At 33.7% G+C, this 22765-nt stretch overlaps 3 protein-coding genes across 3 annotated transcripts; 2 read left to right on the forward strand and 1 right to left on the reverse strand.

Annotated features, from left to right (window-relative positions):
• The first annotated feature begins 1371 nt into the window (after positions 1-1371).
• Positions 1372-6555, forward strand: LOC130654890 (interaptin-like). Its single transcript, XM_057457542.1, has 2 exons — positions 1372-2867; positions 3055-6555. Exons 1-2 carry the CDS (start codon positions 2262-2264, stop codon positions 6244-6246), a joined length of 3798 nt encoding a protein of 1265 aa, XP_057313525.1. The 5' UTR covers positions 1372-2261; the 3' UTR covers positions 6247-6555.
• A 944-nt stretch (positions 6556-7499) lies between these two features.
• Positions 7500-9341, forward strand: LOC130654893 (UDP-GalNAc:beta-1,3-N-acetylgalactosaminyltransferase 1-like). Its single transcript, XM_057457544.1, has one exon. The coding sequence runs from the start codon at positions 8029-8031 to the stop codon at positions 9265-9267; it is 1239 nt and encodes a 412-aa protein (XP_057313527.1). The 5' UTR covers positions 7500-8028; the 3' UTR covers positions 9268-9341.
• Positions 9342-12709: 3368 nt separating this feature from the next.
• On the reverse strand, positions 12710-17742 carry LOC130654892 (centrosomal protein POC5-like). The gene is made up of 9 exons (XM_057457543.1): positions 17297-17742; positions 15745-15920; positions 15596-15666; positions 15336-15465; positions 14725-14913; positions 13675-13734; positions 13338-13593; positions 13091-13243; positions 12710-13013 (listed from the first exon to the last, which is right to left on the reverse strand). The coding sequence occupies exons 1-9, from the start codon at positions 17661-17663 to the stop codon at positions 12829-12831; spliced, it is 1587 nt and encodes a 528-aa protein (XP_057313526.1). The 5' UTR covers positions 17664-17742; the 3' UTR covers positions 12710-12828.
• Positions 17743-22765: the final 5023 nt, after the last annotated feature.

A 22765-nucleotide genomic window follows, 5' to 3' on the forward strand; every position in this document is an offset into this window, starting at 1 on the left:
CCGTGGTAAACATTTGCTAAACGTGCCCACGCTGTGAACTGAACCACGGACCTTGTGATTACAAAGGCCACACGCCATGACACCGATACTTTAGTGTATCAACACAGTGCCTTATACAAACGTTTATAAAAGTTGTTCTATTCCTGATGACCATCTTTCATAATAACTGGAGAGTAGCTTCTCCTAAGTTAATCACGTAGTTTGTTTGTAAATAAGTTTTAGAAGTATAGTTGACTAATAATGACCTAACACGTAGCCAGTTCTGCAAACTGTAAAATAAAAAACAGGTTGATTTTAATATTAATTTATTTTAGTTTTCAATATAGTTGTTCCATAGAGCTAGCTAGCTAGCCGAAATAACAATTTCCACCTGGTCTTTTCAAAGCATCCCAAACAGTAACTATGCATAATCAATTACGATAAGAAGCATTAAACTTAGTGCGAGATCTCTGAAGCTTTACAGGCTTATAGCAATTAATTATGGATACTTAATATTTATATGGAAATTTTTGTTAGTTAATCTTTAGCTATTTTCTGATGCTCAATTTAAAAAACGGACAAAAAAAAAATCAAATCGACAATTTCTTCTAAAATTTATATCTCTATGTAGTATATTTCGTGATTTCTTTAAACAAACATTTTGTCTTTGACAAAAAACCAATGATGCCCAAAATATAGTCCTGCGACATTGTTAATTCTTTCCACAAATAAATACATGAACTAATTTTTTGCACCAGATTCACACAATTTACATTTTTCAATGTTTACAAAGGGCTTAGTTGCTGAAGTCAACACGACCATTTTTTACTATGACCGAATCTGGGGCCTTCGTAGGCTTCGACATGAATAATTTCGTAAAGAAAGCTTGTTAGAAAGTGCGACTAGCAGGTTATAAAGACTGTTTGACTTTCTACGGATTTTCAAAACTTGCAATTTCATATCCTATTGGACGTGGAGTACCGAACTTGACGATTTTGAGTGATATTTCACAAATGAAAAACTGCAGTTTTTTCCATATTCTCACCAGGATTGCAGATCTTACGTCTTGTTTCTGATATGAGGATGATTTGATCTAAACCAGTGGGACGCATGAGTGGAAAATATCCAGTTGTTCTGAAAAATACGGGATAAACAAACCTGCACCCTGGTGACTTAGCATTAAGTAAAATAATCACATCATTAAGTCAACCAAGTTTCACTAGCTAGCTAGCCAGTTATCTGACTATTTTGTTTTTTTCACCCAAATATAATTGAGTTCTTCTTTTTCTTCCATAATTCTGAAAACAAATATAACAATATGAAGCAACATATGTCAAACACTAGCTGAACTAGCAAATCTCAAATTATTCAGGAAAAGGACGCAAACTGAACCCGTATGTTCCATGAACCTAAAAAAGTGTGTCTAATAAAAACTAAAATAATGATTACAACACAAAGAACGGGAATCAAGTGATATTGTAAGATTCACTAAATTATTTTTGTTGCTAGGTTAATATGGAGAAAGGAATCAAATTGGTTCTCACTGGTTAGCAGAGAGTTACGGACTAGGCTTATAAAAATAATTTATTCAAATAATTACTGTAAATGTTAATATTTAATACACTTCTGACAACTGCGACATGTTGTCAATTGTATTTTCTTTTATTCAAGTAAACGAGATCAAGGTGCTTGATTTGCACAATTAAATAAAAACTTAACTTTATTTTTCTTTTGTTAATTAAAAACCGTCTTAAAAATCAGGGGTGGGGTGACAACATTTCAAAGGTGGGCATGACAGTTTCAAGGTGGAGTGGCAGGGTTTTTTTATTACTCAAAATCTTATTCTCTGGTGTAGGCTTGCTCCTTCAACTTTTAACCATCGATTGAACTATTTCTTCGACATCACGTTGAGCAGGGCAAATAAAAATACTATATATATATTTCTTAAAGCGAGATAAACTTTACAACAAGACTGTGCACACAGTGGAAATTTTTGCAACTTGTTTACGAAAAGTATTGTAAATACAAAAATCATTGGAAGTTTTAAAAGTTTTATGAATGAAAAATGAATTTTAATTATGTTAGAAAATAAAATTATAGAGTTGAGATGACTTATTTACAAGATGAAATAAAAACTTCAGTCCTGTTTACAAATTGAACGAAAAATGTCTAAGAGAGGGAAAATAGAAGACAGCAGATGTTGTTGTGGAATATTTAAAAAGCAGTTGAGTTTAGTTGACATTCACAGACAAAATGGTAGAAGACTAAAAAGTAAGTAAATAATGGCTGACACACAAAAGGAATACATTGAACTTTTTGAGAAGTATACTTCACTTCTTTCAGAAATGGAAATCATCTCCAAGGATAACGAAAGATTATCTAGGTTGAAACCACATAAAATAAACAGCAAGAATGACGATCAACGCAGACTGGAGAAACTAGAAGCAGAATTAAAAGAAAAGGATAAAAAATACTCAAAATTGTGTTTGGAAATGGAACTAATTTTACAAGATAATGAGAGATTGCATAAAAGCTTGTCAATGTATGAAACAATCAACTTAGGTAATTATTCGGAGGGAGTTGAGCAACTATCTGTAGAAAAAGGTAACAGTGAAACACAAAATAGCTCAAACAAAGTTTTGACAAAGATACATTCGGAAGAGCAAAGTGAACGAGTTGAATTGCTTCAAGTACGAGTCAATGAATACGACCCAGTACAAAACAAGAATGAAGACAAAACAAAACAACTCGAACAACAAATATTACGTTGTCGTAAACTTCGTGAAAATGTTGACCAAAAAGATGAAGAACTTTCTCAACTTAAAATTCTCCAAGAAGAAATAAACACAGAGTACCAGAACCTGTCTGAAGAATGGTCAGTAATGAGGGTAAGTGTTAAAAACTATGAAAATTCGAGATGAACCAAAAAGGTGTCAGATCTTTTTTTATATTGCCAAATGAATTTTTTAGAAGGATTTAAGATTGCTTTATTTATAACAAAAAATATTGTTTTACTTTATGTGGGTGAAGGAGAACAAAGGGAGGATTATTGATAACATGTTGGTGTTTTTTTAGTCTGATATTGACTGGTATAAATTGCAATTATCCCAAAAACAAGCGATAATTATTAACCAATCAAAAGAATTAGAAGAAAATAATAAGGAACTTCATATGCTAAGATGTTTCATTATTGGTCAGAAGGATAATCTAAAACGCTCTCATCTGAGCCCCTCTGGTGTTAATATCTCAAGTAGTCAAACGTTGATTAAGGATGATGAAGGCCAAGGATGCGGACGATATTCCTTGAATCTTTATAGTTCCGACGAAGAGTATGAAAGATCTATCGACACTCCAACGTTTATTGAAGTCTTCTTGCAGAGCTCTGCAATTTCTCCAATTGACGAAGATACACAACAAAGCAACACAATTTTTAGTGATGATGAGGCGTCTTTTGCGAAAAGAAGTAGTAGCGAATTAAAAGGGGAAAATTTTTGCACTTTATTTAACACTGAAATATTTGAATATCAAACCGAAATTTCAGCTCTTGAGGACGAGATATTGAATTTAAAAAGAACTCACAAAGAAAACCTGGAATGGAAAGAACAAGAAATAAAAGCATTAGACACTAAATTGAAAGAATGCCTTTACAGAAATGATGAATTAATGTCCTCGTTGAAAAGTAAAACAGTTGAAAATGAGAAATTAAGCAGAGAAAATAATACAGACAGAGCAGAAAAATTAGAAAAAGAAATAAAGAAACTCAAAAAGATTTGCGCAAGTGCTGAAAAGACTGCAAATAATGAGTTTAAGAAAAAAAGAGAATTGGAAAGTTTAAACGAAAAGTTAATCAAGAATTTAAAAGATTTAAAAAAACAGATTGATCACCGAGATGAGTTTATCAAAATTGAATCTAATATTCGAAAAGAAAATGAGGATCGAATCATAACACAACAAAAGGATCTTGAATTTCTTACGCTACGAATTTTGGAACTTGAAGAAGCAAACGAGAGAAGAAAAGAGGAAAGAAAATTATCCTCTAAAATGGAGAGAGAGCTGAGTGCAATGACTCAACAGGTGCAAGAGTTGCTAGATGGCAACGAAGAGAATGTTACGCGCTATAAACAATTTGTGGTAACATTGGAAGAACAAATTGAGACATTACTTTCACAATTTGAAGAGAGCAAGCAACGTCACGAATCAGACATTCAATATCATCAAGTTATGCTGAAAAACAGAACAATAGAACTTGAAAACATCCAATCAGCGTTCAAAGAGAAGGAAGACATCATTAAAGGGATAAAAAAAGAATTTACTTATTGTGAAGGAGAAGTAGCGAAGCAAAGAAACATGATTATTCAAAACGATAATAAAATATCAGATCTGAAAAAACAGATCGAATATTTAGCACTAATCATAGATTTATTGCGGAGGAAAGTTGAAGGCTGCGACGGAGGGGAGTTTGTAGTCAGGCGCAATCAAATATTATCGCTTGAAGATAACTATTCTGTAGTCATGTTAAGAAAGTATTCTTCCCCAAGTACTGTTTTACCTGCTGATGAAAATGCATTCTTAAGAATTCCATCAACTAGCTCTGCAAGTGATGTGGAAAATGTCACAAACAGTTTCCCAACTAAATCGATAAATTCATCTTCAAGTTTAAAGAAGGGCCTGCAAGATCAAGACAAGAGGTTTGGATGTGATAACAAATACAATCATTTGAGAGATTCTCCATCAACCAGACGTAAAGATGCAGAGGTTGTTAAAAAATGTGAAAGTAAATTGTCAACATCAACAGAGATCCCTTCAGCTGCCAATGAATACATCAAAGCCACTCTCAGTTATATAGATATATACCCCAAAAGTATAAACAAGAATATGACAAAGGAAAAAACTTCCTTTAAAAATTTTTCTGAAACTTTAAATGAAAAGGCTTGCCGGAAAGTAGAAGGGGACAACACACAAATTGAAGGTAAAAATGAGAAACATTTGTACGAGAGTCGTAAATTAGGAAAGGACATAGATGATTGGCAGTTGAGATGGGAATGTGCGAGAAGATTAAAGTGTGACGTTGTTATGGTGACCAATCAAGACGGTTTAGGAATAGAAGAAAACATTAAACTTGAGTCAGGATCAAATATTCATCAGCTAGATGCGCATGTAGGAACTAAGGAAAATGATGAAAAAGCAAAAGAAAAAGTTGAGAAAGAAACGAAAGAGATGGTGGAGAAATTAGAAGAGGAGGACCAGCATGTGTTGCAATTGGAAAAGTGTTGCGAAGAAATGCAAAAAATAGCAGCGTGTTTTCATAAGGAAATTCAGTCAAGTCAAATGCAGTTGCTTTCAATTCTTAAAGACAGAAGGCAGATGCAAGAGCAGCTAAAGAAAAATACTAGAAGTGAGATCAAGGTATTAAAAGATTGGATTAAGGACAAAGTTGCTAATTGGAAAGAAAAGTGTCAAATTGTGTTTTGGCAAGTTGAGAAAACTCTTCACGAGAACGGTGAAAAACTCTTGAGAATGCAAAACCAGCTGCATGAAATAAAAATGGATGTCGAAACAACTTCTAACAAATTTGTTAAAAACTATATCAAGCAAGGAAAGATTTGTTGGGAGTCAAAGCTGCAACAATACGACCAAATGTTGCTTAGCTTAAGATGCAAGCTATCACAGATTTTCTGCACCAATCAAAACAATATTGAAATTCAATCTCAACCAATCATAGATAAGATAGGCTCATCAATATATTTTCTTCATGACTTACTTGAAGTAATCGGAGCACGAAATTCGGTTAACAAAACAACTTCGAATGCTGCAACAACCGAAGGAAAAAGTACACTGGATTTAGATGCACAACAAATGAATAGTCTGGAAGGTATTAAAAAGACGTTGCAGTGTAAAAATAAAGAGCTCGATGAAGCAAGAATAATGATCAAAATTTTAAATGAAGAAAAAGATGTGGACCATGTTTCAGCCAATGAGAAAGAGACGAATGACGCAGTTGACTTCAGATTACGTGAGCAACATACCACGAATATGAAGTCAGATTACGACTTGAGAATCTTAATCCGCGATCTTGAAATCCGTCGCTTAAGAACACTACTAGCTGTTAAGTATCGCAAGAGAAAAAAAAAATTGTTTCAAAAACGAAAAACCTTCTTGAAAAAGTTAAGTAAAAAGAAAAGGATGAAAAAATCTGAAATTGTCTTTGAAAATTCATTTCCACGTAAATCAAATGCAACAAAGTTGGTTTGGGTTGATGGTAAATGACACTTAAAGTGATTGAAAGAAGTATTTTTTTATTCACATTTATAATGTAATATAATAATATGAAAGTAAAACATTCGAACATGTTGTTATTGGGTATAAGGGGCCTGGTTGCTCTTGTATTGAAACAGAGGCAATAATTTCTTTGAGAAGAAAGAGACAAACAAACAAATAAAATATTGTATGAATTATTGTGGTTCAAATTTTTGCCACAATATAACAAGTGATGGTTATGCAATTAGACTCGTGATAAGTGGAACTCCGGTTATTTGAGAGGCTGTTGTAATAAAAAAAACTGGCCCTTTTGTAATAAGCTGCTTGTTAGTGAACGATCTGGTGAAATTAAAAATTTTAGTGATTCTGAGCCTTAAATTGATCATTTTGGAGAATGACAAGAATTTTCTTTTTTATCTATATTCTAAATTTTACTTTTTAATTTCAGATTTTATTTCCCGATTTGATAATTTATTGTTCCTTGTCGACCACCATGCCTTGGTTAACCCCGAATATTTTATACCTTAAAGGGCCAATTATAATTAATTATGGTTAACTTTGTTTCAAAGTAAGCATATCATGCAAAGTCGTAAACAAAATCAAAATATTCACTGAATTTTTAAACAAATAAAATTCAAACATGACTAATAAGTATTGATACAAAGTGTGACTGTTATGATAAAAATAAAATTAGTCAGCAGCATCTAGAAAAAGCCTCCGTCCTCTAGGCAGCCTGTAGAAAACCCCTAGGTATAAAAACTTTACGCGCGTTGTTTTTACAATGCGCACCAAACAGTTTTTTACCTGTAAAAAATAAAAGTATGCCTCAATCGTAAAATTTTCGACCACGCTAATATGAGGTTCTGGTGTTTTTTCAAATAACTATGTCAACATTCGGCATTTTTTGCGCCGCGCTTTAGTTTGAATACAGAAGTGCTAAACTGAATTCAATACAAATTTTCAAGAAGAAAATCTTTATAGGGAAATGGCGAAAGTGTTACGGTAAATATTATATTGTGTAAAGTCAGAAGAAGCAAGAGGATGGTAATACTGTAGACTCATAGGGTACAAGGTTTTGTTTATATAATTTTAACCTTTCTGCTATAGAAACATAAAATTTTTTGTGAAACCAACCACAAAAGAAAAAGAAGTATTAAAATTGCAGTAGCGTGGCTAATTTCACTTCGAAACAAAACGGATTGAAATTTTGTTTCGTTTCGCCGTTGCGTAGAAAAAACTTTAAATGTTTGAGTCCAGGTTCAATTTGTCTATAGATGACCTGCCAATGTATACAAACGTTTACAAAACTTTGTTGATTATTTTTACATGGGCACACATTTTTGTAGGCAAAAAGAAACATTAGCTACCATACGGCTATTTTGTTAAAGTTCATATAGATTTTTCAGAAGCACAAGATCCAATAGGCACTGAAGTTAATTTTCTTTAACTATCTGTATTCTCTTTTTAAAGTTTTACCAATTTTGAGTGAACTTTTTTATTTGTAAATAGATTTATTTGGCTTATGTTGTCTGTTGTTTATATTGTCTACCTAATTTTTTTGCGCAGAAATTGATTTATAACGATAAGCGTGTTTTGTCTGTCCGTGCGTAAAATTTAGGTGGTGCTAAGGATGCACGAAATAGCGATATCTAGAATTTATTTCACCGGCGGAAATCTGATGCCGGGAGTATGTACATCGAGCGAAGCCGGTGAATTTTTTACAAGCTAACGCCTAGTGCTTCTATCTTTCTCTTCAGAACAAAAAGAATATAAAGTCATCCAATTGTCAACATGTCAGCATTTCGTCGCAAGAAATTATTGTTAACCTTCTGTTTCATATTTGCATTTTTCGTCTTTCTGCAACATTGGACAGACACAAAGGCGACCTGGAAAAATACAATAATGATGAAGCTTAAAAAATATCAAATCGAGTTACAACAAACTATAGATTTCTCAAACTATGAACAAAAAAATACTTCTGGCTACATCGTAGACGAACGGAGTAGAAAACAGAGAATAAAACCTATTGAATTAGTAAAAGCAGACATGAAGAGCTTGCTAGATGTAAACGAGCAATTTAAAAAATCTAGAGACTGCGTGCAAAGAAGTCGCCATCAGATCGCCATGTATCTACATAAGGCGTATGAAAGTGAATTCTCACTAGATTACAAATTCCGACAAAAGAAAAACCCAATTTTAGAACCGAAATGCAAACCGGGCCTTGATCTTATTATTATTCTCACAACCAGACCTGGTGCGTTTTATAATAGAGCTGCAATCCGCAACAGTTGGGGTCGTATCGATTCTAAAATCAATCAACATTCCTTTCGCACTTCATCCTTTACCTACAAAACTGTTTTCACAGTTGGCCGTGATGCAAATAGCAAAGTTGAAAAATTAGTCGAAGAAGAGAATAAATATTTTAAAGATATATTGAGACTGGATTACCAAGACACTTATGAAAATTTACCCAACAAAACAGTGCTTACATTAGAATGGATTGCTGATAACTGTCAACCAAGATACATCTTAAAAACTGATGATGACTGTTTTGTCAATGTGGTTGCTATAGCTCCCTGGTTAAAACGTTTAGATCCGGATATCTTATATGTTGGTAAAAAGAACGATTATATGCCTGTAATTCGTGACCCGCTACATCGAAATTACGTGCCCTTTGAAGACTTTGATGAGGAATTTTATAAACCTTACTGCGCGGGAGGTGGTTATATGTTGGCTGGAAGTATTTTAAAAAACGTGACACTAAAAGCTAGAAATATTAAACAAATTATAAATGAAGATGCATACATAGGCATGGTCACACACTCCTTAAACATTTTTCCAGTAGATGACGAGCGATTTCTACCGTTTATATTTTCGAAAAAGAGTGTAAATAAGCGAATGATGTGTGATTGGAGGAGTAAATTTTTAATGCATGGCGTGAGGCCGAACAAACAATTGGTGATGCATTGGAATGCACTAGCTATGAACGAATATCCATCTTTATGTGAAGGCTTCTCAACTTTGAGGTAGCTCTAACCAGAATCAATTTCTTCACCACATTTAGGTTTTAATTATGTCTACTTAATAAATTTTAAAACTTGCAACCTTTTTTGATTGGATGATATTGCTTATGTGCGCGGGAAACAAGAAACTGATCGACTGTTACATCTAATTTGTCGGTTTATCGGAGGCAGGCGAGCTGACCCAGGTGTCGCTTGCCAATGAAATCACCCTATGTGAAATGTGTTTTTGAAAAAAAAAAGTCTGAAACGAAAAAGATATATATTTCAGCCTTTTTAATTCACGTCGTTATTTAGCGTGTTAAGAAAGCAGGATTTCTGACTGACCTCACGAATAAGAAGGAAAGGAAACACATCGTTTGCATACGATTTGGATACCAAAAATCAGTCATATTGGAAATTACTCCAGAATAAATAATTCGTGTTTATGAAAAAGACAACAGCATTCACAACAATAGTAAAATGACACAAGATAAACACGCGGATTGGATTCATTTTTGTAATGCATAGTGAAATTTTTTGATACTTAGAGTTTTGTAAATTGAGCCAAAATGTTTCTGATCCTAAAATAAATATTTCATTCATCATAAAATCATGAAAGCTGTGACCGGCTCCTTTGGTCATCATATAATAAGAATATTATTCGTGTCGCTATAAACCATATGCTTCGCTTGCATAAGTGTCGTTTCCTTGTGGAAATTTCTGCAACCATATTTTAATCGCCATCGCATATAAATAAAATAGTAGTCATTTTTTCCAGCGATTATTTAAAAATCACTTTTTCATTATGTCATTTTCTGAACGTCATGAGGCCTAAACCAAAAAGTATGGTTCTTGTAAAAAGCGTGTTCAGAAAAAGAAGAGGTTCGATGTGTATTCGCGCCAACTAAATCACTGATTCAGTGTATCCATTTTCATTACATGCACGATGGAAGAACACAACGTTGTAAATGTTACCTGGTTGAAATCGCATGTTCCTCGTATGTAGTCGTATGTGACTGGTATACAGTTGTATGTGACTCGTAGGTAGCCGATGTGACTCGTGTGTAGTCGTATATGATCTGTATGTACACGTACACAGTCGAATATCGATTGACAAGAGATGTTTCATAGTTTAGTATACACATCTTACGTGAAAACAGAATCCTTGGGTTTTATACGTCATACATTCATGCATGGTGTTATTGTCTGCTTCAGGTTTGTGTCATGGTTAAAATGTTTGTATACGTCATACATCCATGCATGGTGTTATTGTCTGCTTCAGGTTTGAGTTATGTTTTAAATGTTTGAAAATATTTCACTATTACGCGCAAATATAAATTTACAAAAAGGTGGCGAACAAAAATTTGTCTTAAGAATGTAACAATTCTGCTTTAATGCAAATAAAACTCGGAGATAAATTTAAATCCACAAAACATATTTTTTCGCAAAGTTTTTTTTCAGTTTAGAATAAAAATTTTTCAATCCACAAACGAATAAATAAAACGAAATTGCACTTGTGAGAATAATCATCTTCCAAACTGACGTTTCCGTTCTGAATGACGGATAATTGGTGATTTTTCAAATCAGTTCTTTTCTTAAGGAAATACTATACTTTTGACCAGCCAATAGATTTTTTAACTTTACTGTCGGCGACAACAACGCTATCAGCCGCCCGAAGCAGGTCACCATATGTCAGGTGTGGATGCGTCATATCGACATAGGAACGTAACCAAACGGCTGCTCTCTCTTTGGAGTGACGATATCTTTGAGGTAACAATTTCTTTTCCTTCAATGAGAAATAAGCAAAAAAATTATTCTTATTCTGCAGTTGGTCAACGTTTTTATTTTCTGTCGTTTTTGTATCGTGATTGCTATGGAAAACATTGCACACATCCTTCGCTATGTTTAGCAGCTTTTCTCGTTTTTCTCCCACCCAATAACATGATCTAATTTCGTTGTCGTTTACTTGACTAAGCTCATGATACCAATGTTTCTCGCGGTTGAACCGAATACCTTCAATGATTTTCGTTGTCTGTAGTTGCGTAGCGTTTTGATTAATCGTTAAACTGCTTTGTGTTTTATTACATGGGCGTTTACGATTTGTTTGTGTAGTGTTTCTCTCACTGGGAGGAAAGTTTTTTTCGTTTGTTATTAGTTCCGTTCTTGTCACAGATTTCGAACTGTCAATACAAAAACCATTGGGGTTTAAAACTACATTAGTGTACAACTGGATATACGATCGAGTCGATTTTTTCGATAACATAACGATTTTTAAAAAACGATTTTATATTTCTCAAATTCAACCTCACTGCTTCAGCTTCTTTTTTATTTCTTTGGGATTCTCTTTTAACTTGAGCTCACAATAGAAATAAATGCCGCACTTTTGAAACAGATGGCTGCCACAAAATTAACATAACACTTTTAAAGAAGTAATTTCACATTTTATTCAATAATCTTTTGTAAAATTAACCCCATCACAACGAATTTGGTCATATCTTCATAGATAATATTTTTTTCATATGCAGAAAAAATACGTTCAAATCCTGCTTACAACAGACATAAATTTGTTCTACACAATAAAAAATAATGTGATGTTTCGACTAGAAAATGGCGTGCTTGGTGTAAGAAACCAGAAGCATTTGCTACAAAATAGTGTTGTATATTGAGAAGATGGCCATTTTGGATTTTTTTAGCTGGTAGACGGACACGGTAGAAACACGAGTGAACCATCGCACTCCTCTGTGAACAGTATCCATAATAAAAACTCAATAAAAGAAACACAACTCGTAAAAGCATTAGTTCTAAGCATTTTTTTATACGTGTTTATTTACTGGCCTCTTTTCCTCTATCCAAAACAAAGAATAACACTACAGGACCTGTAATCGACGTTAAATCGAAGGTAAATTCAAACTCTTTTACAAAGTTACAACATTCTGCCTCCCGTTTTTTTGCTAGATACATGTTATTTAGGTCAGGTGGATTTACAATGTACAAGGGATAAAGTATACACCTCGCGAAGAGCAGAAAAAAACTTATCCAATTTTTTTTGTCCAAGAAAGTTACACTGCAATGTTCAAAGAAAGCTGCAATCGATCCGCTGCACTCAACGCAAATAGAATAATGGGTCCACCCACTCCAGTTCTTACGTCTAAATCCAGGGATAAAAATATTTTTTAATGTGCGCTTGGAGGGCGGAGAGGTCGGAAAACAATTTCTTTCCTCCACAATGTTTTTTTTTTCACAACTTACAGATTTTTTTAACTGAAAATAAATCATGCAGAAAGCCATTATTTTCGGTATCAGACAATGAAAGAACACCAATATAAAAATCTCATTATGCAAGTATAAAAGATAAACACAATCCACAATACTCTCCAAAGAAGTTCGTAATTAAAATTTTCAAAAAAAATCGGGTTATTGCCATATTAATTTATGCGAAAATTCTACAGATGGAAAGAACAATGTCTTAGTTGCTAAAGAAACTAGCCTTCTAGAAATAGCTTAAATACAATTAAAAGCATTTAATAACACTTTATCAATAGGTATCAATTGCTGTAATTTGCTGAATATATCCATTACGTTCCGACATCTAATCCACTACTTTGATGGTCGGCGCACAGCCCGTAGTCTTCCTACTATTGTAGTGGTCACACGATTGTTCTTTGGCGAAAACTGGCAGACTGTTTGACGGTCTGGTTGCATGATTTGATATCTCGTTAGGTGGAACATGTCTTTCTACTTTAATTGAAGAAATAGATGATTGCACCCCAGACCCTAATGAAGAAACAATTTTTATAGTATGAAAATTTAATTTGATAAATTTAAAGACTGAAGACAAAGCTGCTACCAACCTGTTAAACCGTCTTTTCTACTCCTAGCCGTCATTTTAACATGAAGCTCCTTTTTATTAGTTGAGGGTTTAGCTTGATTTGGCTTTCTATTAGATAGAGCGCCATCTGAAGAAAAAGTTACGTGCTTTGCCGGAGCTATGTCAGATGATTTTCCTAAAACAAAGCGTACAATCAATATTATCTGCTTTTGACTTCAATGTATATGTCGCTTAACATAATTAAAAATCCTTTTGAAAAACACTCGTACCTGTTCTTTTATTCGTCAATCCTTCTCGAGGTTGACTAAACAAAGATGAAGACGGCTCAGCAACCGTGCAAGGATAATGCGTGTTCTGTACTTGATTGTTCTCTTCATCTTTTCCTTCGTGAAACATTGACATAGCTTCCATATTTAATGCACAAACGCCTCTCATAAAGGCCTTTTTCATATTTTCTTCATAGCAGTCACGTTCTGTGTGCATCTTAGCCACTTCAGAACGAGCAGCTGATAATTCTCTCTGAAGCTGAAACACAAAACAAAGAGTTTATCTTTATTACATGATTTGATGTGAGAGAAAAGATTACACAAAAACTTATGTACGCACTGCTTGTAGCCGCTCTTCGTAGTCTTCAGTCAATTTTATACACACTTCTTGAGATTTGATCTAAATTAGAAAGAACACATTCCGTTGTCATTTTTATTTGTAGTTGTTAGTTTTAGCGCTGTTGATTTAGTCAGGAAGACTCACCGTGACATGCCGGCTGTGGAGCATATAAACTACATGAAGAACTACCTTAGTAATAAGTGTCGATAAAAACCTATTCACAAAATTCTTGATACTCTTAACATACCTTTACAATACATTATCATACTAAATTTGTCCCTGAGTATAGATTTTACAGGTTATCTTAAGAAATAAATTATTGCAAAGACAACAAAAGATCGGTCTGACAGCTTCAATATAATTCTAGCCAAAGGAAATCGCTTCAATTTATCCTGAGATAAAGTTACTATTGAAGGGGTAAACAGTAGTATCTCATTTGTTCAAATCTGTTCCATAAAAAACTTTAATGCCCCAGTTTTTGGTAATTTCCTCTGTATTCGACAACGAAACGACAAGTGGCTTCTTGACAACGATTAAGTATTAAGGCCGATAAAATTGTGGGTCAGACTTGATATTAAGCTCGACAAATATCTTGGAAAATTTTAGTCGATTGTAAAGGGAATTTGTAGAGAAATGGCATTTTGCGAAAATTAACTTTCCCATATTTTAGTGCATTCAAAAAAGTGGCTTCTTGATCAAAAGGCTCTTGACCTTCTTGAAATGTCCGCATGAACATCAATTTATGGTGCCATCAGTTTCTGAATCAATAACGAAAATTCAAGAACACTTTTTGACATAGGAACAATGTTTTAAAAACAAAGAGCCAAAAATTGCTGTGAAAGAAGAAGCTAAAAAATCAACATGGACTTTTTGCAGATCATTGATTTTAAAAACTTCTGCGGAACTTAATTTTTGAGATAAAAATCAAAAATTTTGCAAACTTGTCAGCATAAAATTTGTTCCTGCAAGGTAGTATTTTTTCAGGTATTTACCCAGCAGCCGTAAAAAAAACACTTAAAGGAGAACTTAAAAGCCGAGCAGTATAACAACCTGACATGCTTTCTCAACACGTTGTTTCCATTTGCTTTCAACAACATTCCGCCAGCCTATCCATACTTTGTTCATTATTGCTCTTTTATAAAATTTGTCCGCCATTTTTGAAGAAAATTCTTGCCGCTGTTTATCTGTGTGCTTTAACCTCCACATGCTAAACAAGCGAATCTTGTCAGATTTCTCTTTCTATAAAAAAAAGTTTATGCTTTGATGGTTGTATAAACATCTAAACCTTTACAAGTCACTGATTACTCTTGTAATGTTAACTTTTGCCGTTACAGTAAACATCCCTTAATTCGAACGCGGAAGGGGTAAGAAAATATGTTCGAATAAACGAATGTTAACAAAAGAGTTAAATACAGCTTGGGAACATAAATTGTTAGAAATAGTGGACGATATTAGAAATCGCAGATGCGTACTATATTTGTTTATAGGTATCTATTGATTAATAAATGATTTAAGATCACGACGATTCACGTAATCAAATGTGGAAAAATGGTTAAAGAGTGCAAATTCGCGAAAATAAAAACCTTTAGTCATCTTAATTATTATTTAACTTTATTTTTATTTTTATAGTATATATATATATATATCAATTTGTACATTACCTGTTTATTAAGAGCTTCTGTTAAATTCTTTATCACTTCGTCTTTTTGTTTAACATTTTGTTCAAAACTGTATAATAATTCTTTCAAACTTTCCACTTCATGTGTAAGCCTTAGCATTTCTGCATTATGTCTAAGGAATGAAACAATTTTTTATTTCTTAGAGTTACTTTGCAGTGGCATAGAAAAAACTTGTTTGTACCAATACGTAGGATAGACACAAGGACGTGTTGGCGCCACTGGCACTGTGAAAAAGCACTCACTTTAATTTAATTTCATGAATTACATTTTCTTCATATTGATACTGTCTTGCCTTCATATCAGCTAACTCAGCCTATCATTTACAGATAAAATTTAAAATGTTTACTGCATAATACAAGATGTATACGAAAATACAGAGAATCCCACATACCAATACATTGCGTTTAAGTTGCAAGTTCCATTCATCCATCAACGAATCCATTCTTATCAAATCCTTATCAACACTTGGAGGTGATATGCGATGCATTCCTTCTGGCGTTGAGTCAGTAGAATCTGATTGAGTATTTGAAGAGTTATGTTTATCTTTGCATGGAGTGTCTGTGTATTCTGAAATTAAACGCGAGGGAGTATATTACATCATTTTTTACAATCATTAACTACCTGATCATATAAACCACCTGTCTTTCCCATTATATGAATTGCTGTCATACTGTTATCCAACTTTTATTTTTCCTTCCTTTTCGTGCTGCCACTCAATATTACAGTTGTGTTGAAAAAAAAGAAAATTATCGGTTGAAGGTGCTAAAAAACTTATCTGCATACAAAATCATGTGCAAATAATGGCAAAATTTTTTAAAAAGACTTGGGCTTATTGAGGTGGAAACACAGTAATCAATCTAGTAATTGAATCCATTTCACCATTGGAAAACTTATAAAAGCTTACAATACCCATTTAAAGTGCATCATTTTATGTTGAGTAAATTTAAACCAAGCAATCTTCTTGCTCTCTGCCTTGTTTTATTATAAATATATATTTTTTTCGTGTTTACCTTTTCAAGCACAGATTGGTTAGCAGCTCAATTTAAGTAGAAGAGGTTGGACTTATATGTTCTTATATCATATAAAAGGACTTGCTTTAATTTTACCTTATGCCTATTATCATAGAAAAAGTTAATACTAATACAATATAAATTGTTTGTCTATACCGAGAAATATTACCCAAGGTCAAATATTTAGACAAACTTGAGAGCTCGATACGCTGGCTGAGGGTAATACTTCTCAGTAGAGATGAATAGATAAATCAGTTTATATTGTAACTGAAAGCTATTTTTTGCGTTTGTAGGAACCAGGATTATTTTCTAAAGATTTATGTGTGACAAGGTTGTAAAAATCAGGTTTTAATAAAAAAAGAAAACATTGAAATTGAATTTCATTGTACCGATTTTTTAAATACATGAAAAAAAAACAACCTTTTATAAACCTTTTTTTGAACAAAAGCTTATTCTAAATCAGAAGAAGAGTCTTATCACACAAATTTGGATGTCGTTCTGCTTGTTGCTCATTGTCGCAATGAATGTTGATATTAAAAACGCAGTGGCTTTAAAATTATATATCAACATTTTTGCTGTTTTTCTGGTGGAGTGATGCGAGGTTTTGGATTTACTGTAAGTTGATTTTGGAGATTGATTGTATGTAGCTACCTATGTTACCAACTCTCTGGCAAAGTTGTTTGTTAACATTTAAATTAACCATTTTTGTTGTGCTATGAGGGTAAAAGTTATACTGTGCTGTATAAAGCCTGTAGTGAAGGCTTTTTAGCCATCAGTGCAGCGAATCTCCTGTATAAACCGTTAGAAATTAGCTATCAGGTTATAAGGCCTGTTACACGGTCAAGTTGATATCAGCATGCATAGTGCCATACAAATTTGATATTTTGCAAAAGCAACTTTATGCAGGATAATATCTTAAAGTTGTCAACTAACCCAACAAAGAATCCAATGCATTTGGAACTTTAAATCTAAGCTGTTTCTTTTCCACAGTTTTTTTTCTTCTTACTGCTTCTTTGGCTTCTGAAATTTTAAAATGAGTTGTGTAGTTGTCACTGTCTTTGTCTTCGGTCATTTTACCTTCCGTCGTTTGTGATCTTTTACTGTCAGACGAAATTGAGCTTTCTTCGTCCCGACTATTTTTTACTTTATACACATCTTCATTTATGTGTATTTTGGGAGCAACAATAGCATGTTTTAGTATTTCTTCATAGGCATTCACAAATGTTGTTGAAACAGAACTGCCATGTGACGTGTCTTCTGGAACATCAGGTAAGGAAGAATTGTCAGTCATTGTACTCATATTGAAAATGCAATGATGATGTATATTATACAAAATAAAAACTGTCACCTTTAACCTAAAAGATAATATATATACAGTATATTTATATATTGTTTCAAGAATTCTAACTGAAATGAATGTTGTTTCCCTGAATTTAGCTTAGTAGTGGTAATTCTGACAATTAAAGATTCAAGAAGAAAAATACATGTCGCTTGTTGTGCTAGAACCAAGAAAAATGGCCAAAACAGTAATCAATTTTACAGTCAATATATAAGTTACAAAATTAATCAAACATTCGTCAATTTTCTTTGCATATTTTCTGGCATGCTGTATGTTACAAATGACATATTTCCATCACACATTTAAATGACCCTGAACATACATTTGTTTACACAAACATCCTGTTAGCAAATGTCACTAAACCAACTATATATGATTTGGAAGAAAACACACAATTTGCGTGCCCAGGTCTTCATCAATAGGGCCTGAATTGTAAATAGAATCTTTGTTTTCTAACTTCAAATTTGACACATTTCTTAGTTTAGGCAAGTTTTTGCTAATTTAGCCTTACTTTAATTTAGATACTTGTAGTTCTTGTTTAATCAAAGCTTCTTCTGTGACAGTTTGATGGTGAAAAGTTTGTGTTTTGCATCAACTGAGAGTGGTACCACATGACATTTAGACCTGGAGAATGTAGTAGAATACACCTTTACGATAATTCAATTGTACATGCGTTCCAAAGGCTCTTTATCGTTTTACAATATTCAAAGAAAGGAGGGAAAAAACATGTTTTCATAAGAGTTTGTTAGAGACGAAATCGTGTTTTATCCATTTTTTTAACTTCTTTTATATATTATTTGCTTTTAAATTTTCAGGAAACGTTAATAATAATAAGATACAACTTACTTGTACTTTTCATTAAAAACAAAATGCAGTGAATAAAGTTATCACGAAAGAACATGTTTTCTCCTTATAAAAGTGGAAAGTTTACCTCCTCCAATCGAAATATAAGCTGTGATGGAGTGTTAGTTTTCCAAAATTATCGTAAAGGTATATTAACTGTTTAAACAAATGATAGAAAAAACCTTATTATGTAGCTAGCTACACAGCTTGCTAACCTTTAAAATGAAAGTAAATAAAATCGAATTTACTAAATCATTCATCATGTTGAAAAATACCATGACAGCCACAAGTACTCGAATTACTGCTCCGCAACTGCACTTTTATGTTAAAAAAGAATACAAATTCTGTCTCTATGTAAGAAAAAGAATACAAACAGCGAGAAGCGTATGTTACCAGAATAAAAAACCCTCAGTCTAAATTGATCATGATCAGCCTTTAGTTAGCTGGCTAGCTAGGAGCTAATATTTATTCCTAAAAATCTTTTTTTTTTACATGATGCTTAGACCCTAGCTACAAAAGAGCTATATACCTAGATACTTCTCAATAATCAAATTCAAGCAAAGATAACAGTTAGGATCAACCCGAAAACGAGGGATATCATTCCTTATTGGGAGGATACCTAGTTTGAGAGCTGTCCCTACAGGATTAGATCAAAAATTACTGATCAACGTCGGTCCATTTTGTTTTTGTTGTTGTCGTTTTTAAATATTTCGCGGTCTAATTCTTGGTCAGACATAAAATTAGAAAATTGCCAGCAATCACACATAGTTCACGTTAGTCAGTGCGATTAATTTAAATCACGGCAAAGAAACAGATCCTCCGATTTAGAACATTTTACCCAGAAATTGCTCAGCCTTTATTGTTTTAAATCGCGAAGGGTGCAGAAAGGAATTAAAAAGGCCAAAATACCCTGGCCGTATGCATTTAATAGACATTTTTCACTCTTGGAGTATTCATTGACCTTTCTAAAGCTTTTGACACAGTAGATCATGAAATTTTTGTGACAAAACTATAATATTTTGGCGTAAGAGATAATATTCTCAGTTCGTTTGAAGTTTACTTGACGAACAGAACAAATGCATATACGTTCCGGTACAATACAACGAAACAAAGAACTGCAGCTTGTAGGGTACCACCTTCCCAGGGTTTGTTGCCTACGTCGAAGCAGTATCAGGGGGGGGAGGGGTCGGTGCTGTTCTGCCCGGATAATGAACATTGGCCTGATTAAGTACGGCAGCTTGCACCGGTTAAGAACAGGGCAGAAAATACATAATCAGAGCAACATAATCAGGACAGGCCGGCTTATTACTCAAAAAATATTATTTGGCACTTATAAAAGGGACATATAATCAGGGCAGGCCAGTTTATATAAGACAGTGTAATATTATTTCTCATTTATTATAGAACGAACATAATCGGGGCAGGCCAACTTATGTATGACACAGTCAAATATTATTCGAGACTTATAGAACGAACGTAATCGGGGCCGACCGGCTTATGTATGGCATTTTTCTATTATTTCTCACTTATTATAGAACGCACATAATCGGGGAAGGCCGGCTTATGTATGACAGTCAAATATTATTCCGGACTTATAGAACAAATATAATCGGGGCCGACCGCTTTTATATCATTCGTCATCACTTCTGAAAGCGAATAGCCCTGGTGGCAAAGTTGTTGTTGCTCTCAAATGAAACGAAATTTCGCGGCAAATACTAAATTTTGGGATTCGCAAGTTTAATAACTTTTCACCAAACTTAATTCCCGCAAAAAGAATAATTTAGGTTCCGTGAAATTTAGTTACTTCAAAGTATATTATGCTGAAATGTATTTACTACAAGATTAGTTTTAAACTAAGAATTACGTCGAGACTTTTTTCTTCCGCCATCTCTAGTTTTTAGGGGTGTTCTATCTTCCAGAGAATGTTTAATTCACAAAAGTTCGAAGAAAATGCCAATCACAGCCTGCCTGGCCAGTCATTATATCAGCGTTCATAATCCGGTCACCACTACATAACCAGTGCAAAAAAAACATAATCGGATCATGTGTACATAATCCGGCTGTCCCGGTTGTAAACAGGCCGTTTTCGCAATCTGGGCAGAACAGTGCCACATTCCGGCAATCATTTTGATCGGCTCTTATCAGGTTGGCGGACGTTTCAGCGGACGTTTCGATGACCCGACGGTCGTTTTTTGGCGCTGCTACGAGACGTTGGCGGTCATATTGACCATTGTTAAAAAACCCAAACAAGTGAAAATCTAAACACAACTATCTTGTTCCAACTCTAATTCATTCTGTTCATTGTTTTTTCCTTCATTCTGTAAAATATGTAACAAATTATTCAAAACGAGGCTTCAACAAATTTTTGACCGCCGTCGAATTTTTTACCGCCGCTGCATTTTGTTCTGCTCTTATGGAAACGGTGGTTTCCATCCTCCAAATGACCATTCAAACATCAAACACCGCAGTACTACATCATCTCTTGAATGTGTTTCGCCGTGCTGTGAAACTATCGAGAAAAACTATCGAGTCCAAACAACCGCTCAGGCAATGCATTGCCGAGAAGAACATCCCTGAACTTCAATATACCAAGAACACTTCGGTTATTGATACACTGGCCTAAAACAACGCAAGATCATAGAAACAACGACCAAAACCATCGTCGACCTCGCATAGCAGCGCCGAAAAACAACCGCCGCGTCATCGAAACGTACGCCGAAACGACCGCCGACCTGATAAAACGCCGAACAAAATGATTGCGGGAATGTGGCACCGAGCCTCCAGATAAAGCAGCTACCGCTTACTTGACGGCCTCGATGTGAAAAAGGCAAAATATTCTGAGAATGAGGTTGGGGTCCCACAGGGCATGCTGAAGACTTCTATACATCAATGATCTACATTCTGCGCTGAAACTTATAATTTTTATCTTTTTTGCAGATGATACTAATATCTTTTACTCACATGGGAAATAAGCGCTCTTTTTAAAACAGGAAATAAAAACATTTTTAAAGAATGGTTCAAAGAAAGTACTAAATTCTCGTTAAATGTAGATAAAACAAAATGTACTCTATTTCATAAATCTTCTAAATCGACGGCTAAGATCAGGTTACCTAATTTAACTTTAAGTAACACAAGTATTAGAAGACAATCATCCATGAATTTTTTAGGTGTTAATCTAACGTGAAAAAAAATTCTAAAATTATCGGATTAGCTTTCAAAGCTGAACCATTTTAAAATTTTACATCTTTAAAGAACTTATATTGTACATAGTTGTCTAACATATTGAAATATTTTATTAGCAAGCACAAACCAGTGTCTAAACTGAATTAGCTTTACGGTAAACAGAAATATGCCCGCAGGATAGCATTCAGTGCAGATAGATAAACACCATATGATCCCTTTTATTAAAAGAACTAAACATTCACAAACTTGACATCCGTCAAGTCTTAGTTTTTATATTTAAGATAAAACCGACAGGAGTCCGTTAGTGTTTTATTGAGCATAAATACGAGTACTTCAAAGATAACTTCGTTATACCAAAAACAACTCTAAAAGTAAGTGGTTATTTTATAAAAACTAGAGAACCACAGTTATAGGACAGAATTTTAAACCATAAATTTGAATATTATGAAATACGTTGCAAAGAACCTCCTGACAATGACGTAACTCGAACTTGACGAAACCTTTATTAAACCAGTTTTATTTTACATTTTTACGTTTTTATCAAAATACATGAACTGGTAAATAGCTCAACTATAAACGGGGCTTGATAGTAAGACAAATTGTGTCTTCTACTTGCTCTGGCCAATGTATTTTTAACTTTCTGCAGCATTTTACTAGTAATCTTATCTTAACGGCGAAGTAATCTTATCTCATCTTATAATATGCAACACTATAGTCGTTTAACTCGTGGAAAAACCACTTAGGCAGAGAACCAATGAAAAAAGAAGATCCGTGACTTAAATAGTTATGACGTCAGCAATGATTAAGAAAAATTTAAAAAATTACTTTTTGCCTCTAGAACCCGAAATACTAATTGAAATAATGTATACATGTGGTTTATAAGAACAGTTACAAAGATATAAGGGTTTATAAATTTTGCTGACGTCAGCAAGGAGCCATCAAAATTAGAAATTTGTATACTTATAAGAAAATATATAGGATCATATACTTTTGACAAACGGTTGCAGAAATATTGAGGTTTAGACATTCCTTGGATG

This window comes from Hydractinia symbiolongicarpus, chromosome 8 (genome assembly GCF_029227915.1).
Source record: "Hydractinia symbiolongicarpus strain clone_291-10 chromosome 8, HSymV2.1, whole genome shotgun sequence".
Lineage (NCBI taxonomy): Eukaryota > Metazoa > Cnidaria > Hydrozoa > Anthoathecata > Hydractiniidae > Hydractinia > Hydractinia symbiolongicarpus.

Coding starts and splice junctions, on each gene's coding strand:
- LOC130654893 (XM_057457544.1), top strand. CDS start 8,029: ATGTCAGCATTTCGTCGCAAGAAATTATTGTTAACCTTCTGTTTCATA.
- LOC130654890 (XM_057457542.1), top strand. CDS start 2,262: ATGGCTGACACACAAAAGGAATACATTGAACTTTTTGAGAAGTATACT. Junction 2,868..3,054: donor AAGAATGGTCAGTAATGAGG/GTAAGTGTTAAA, acceptor GTGTTTTTTTAG/TCTGATATTGACTGGTATAA.
- LOC130654892 (XM_057457543.1), bottom strand. CDS start 17,663: ATGAGTACAATGACTGACAATTCTTCCTTACCTGATGTTCCAGAAGAC. Junction 13,735..14,724: donor GTGTTGAGAAAGCATGTCAG/GTTGTTATACTG, acceptor TTTCTAATTTAG/ATCAAATCTCAAGAAGTGTG. Junction 13,014..13,090: donor TAGAAAAGACGGTTTAACAG/GTTGGTAGCAGC, acceptor TTTCTTCATTAG/GGTCTGGGGTGCAATCATCT.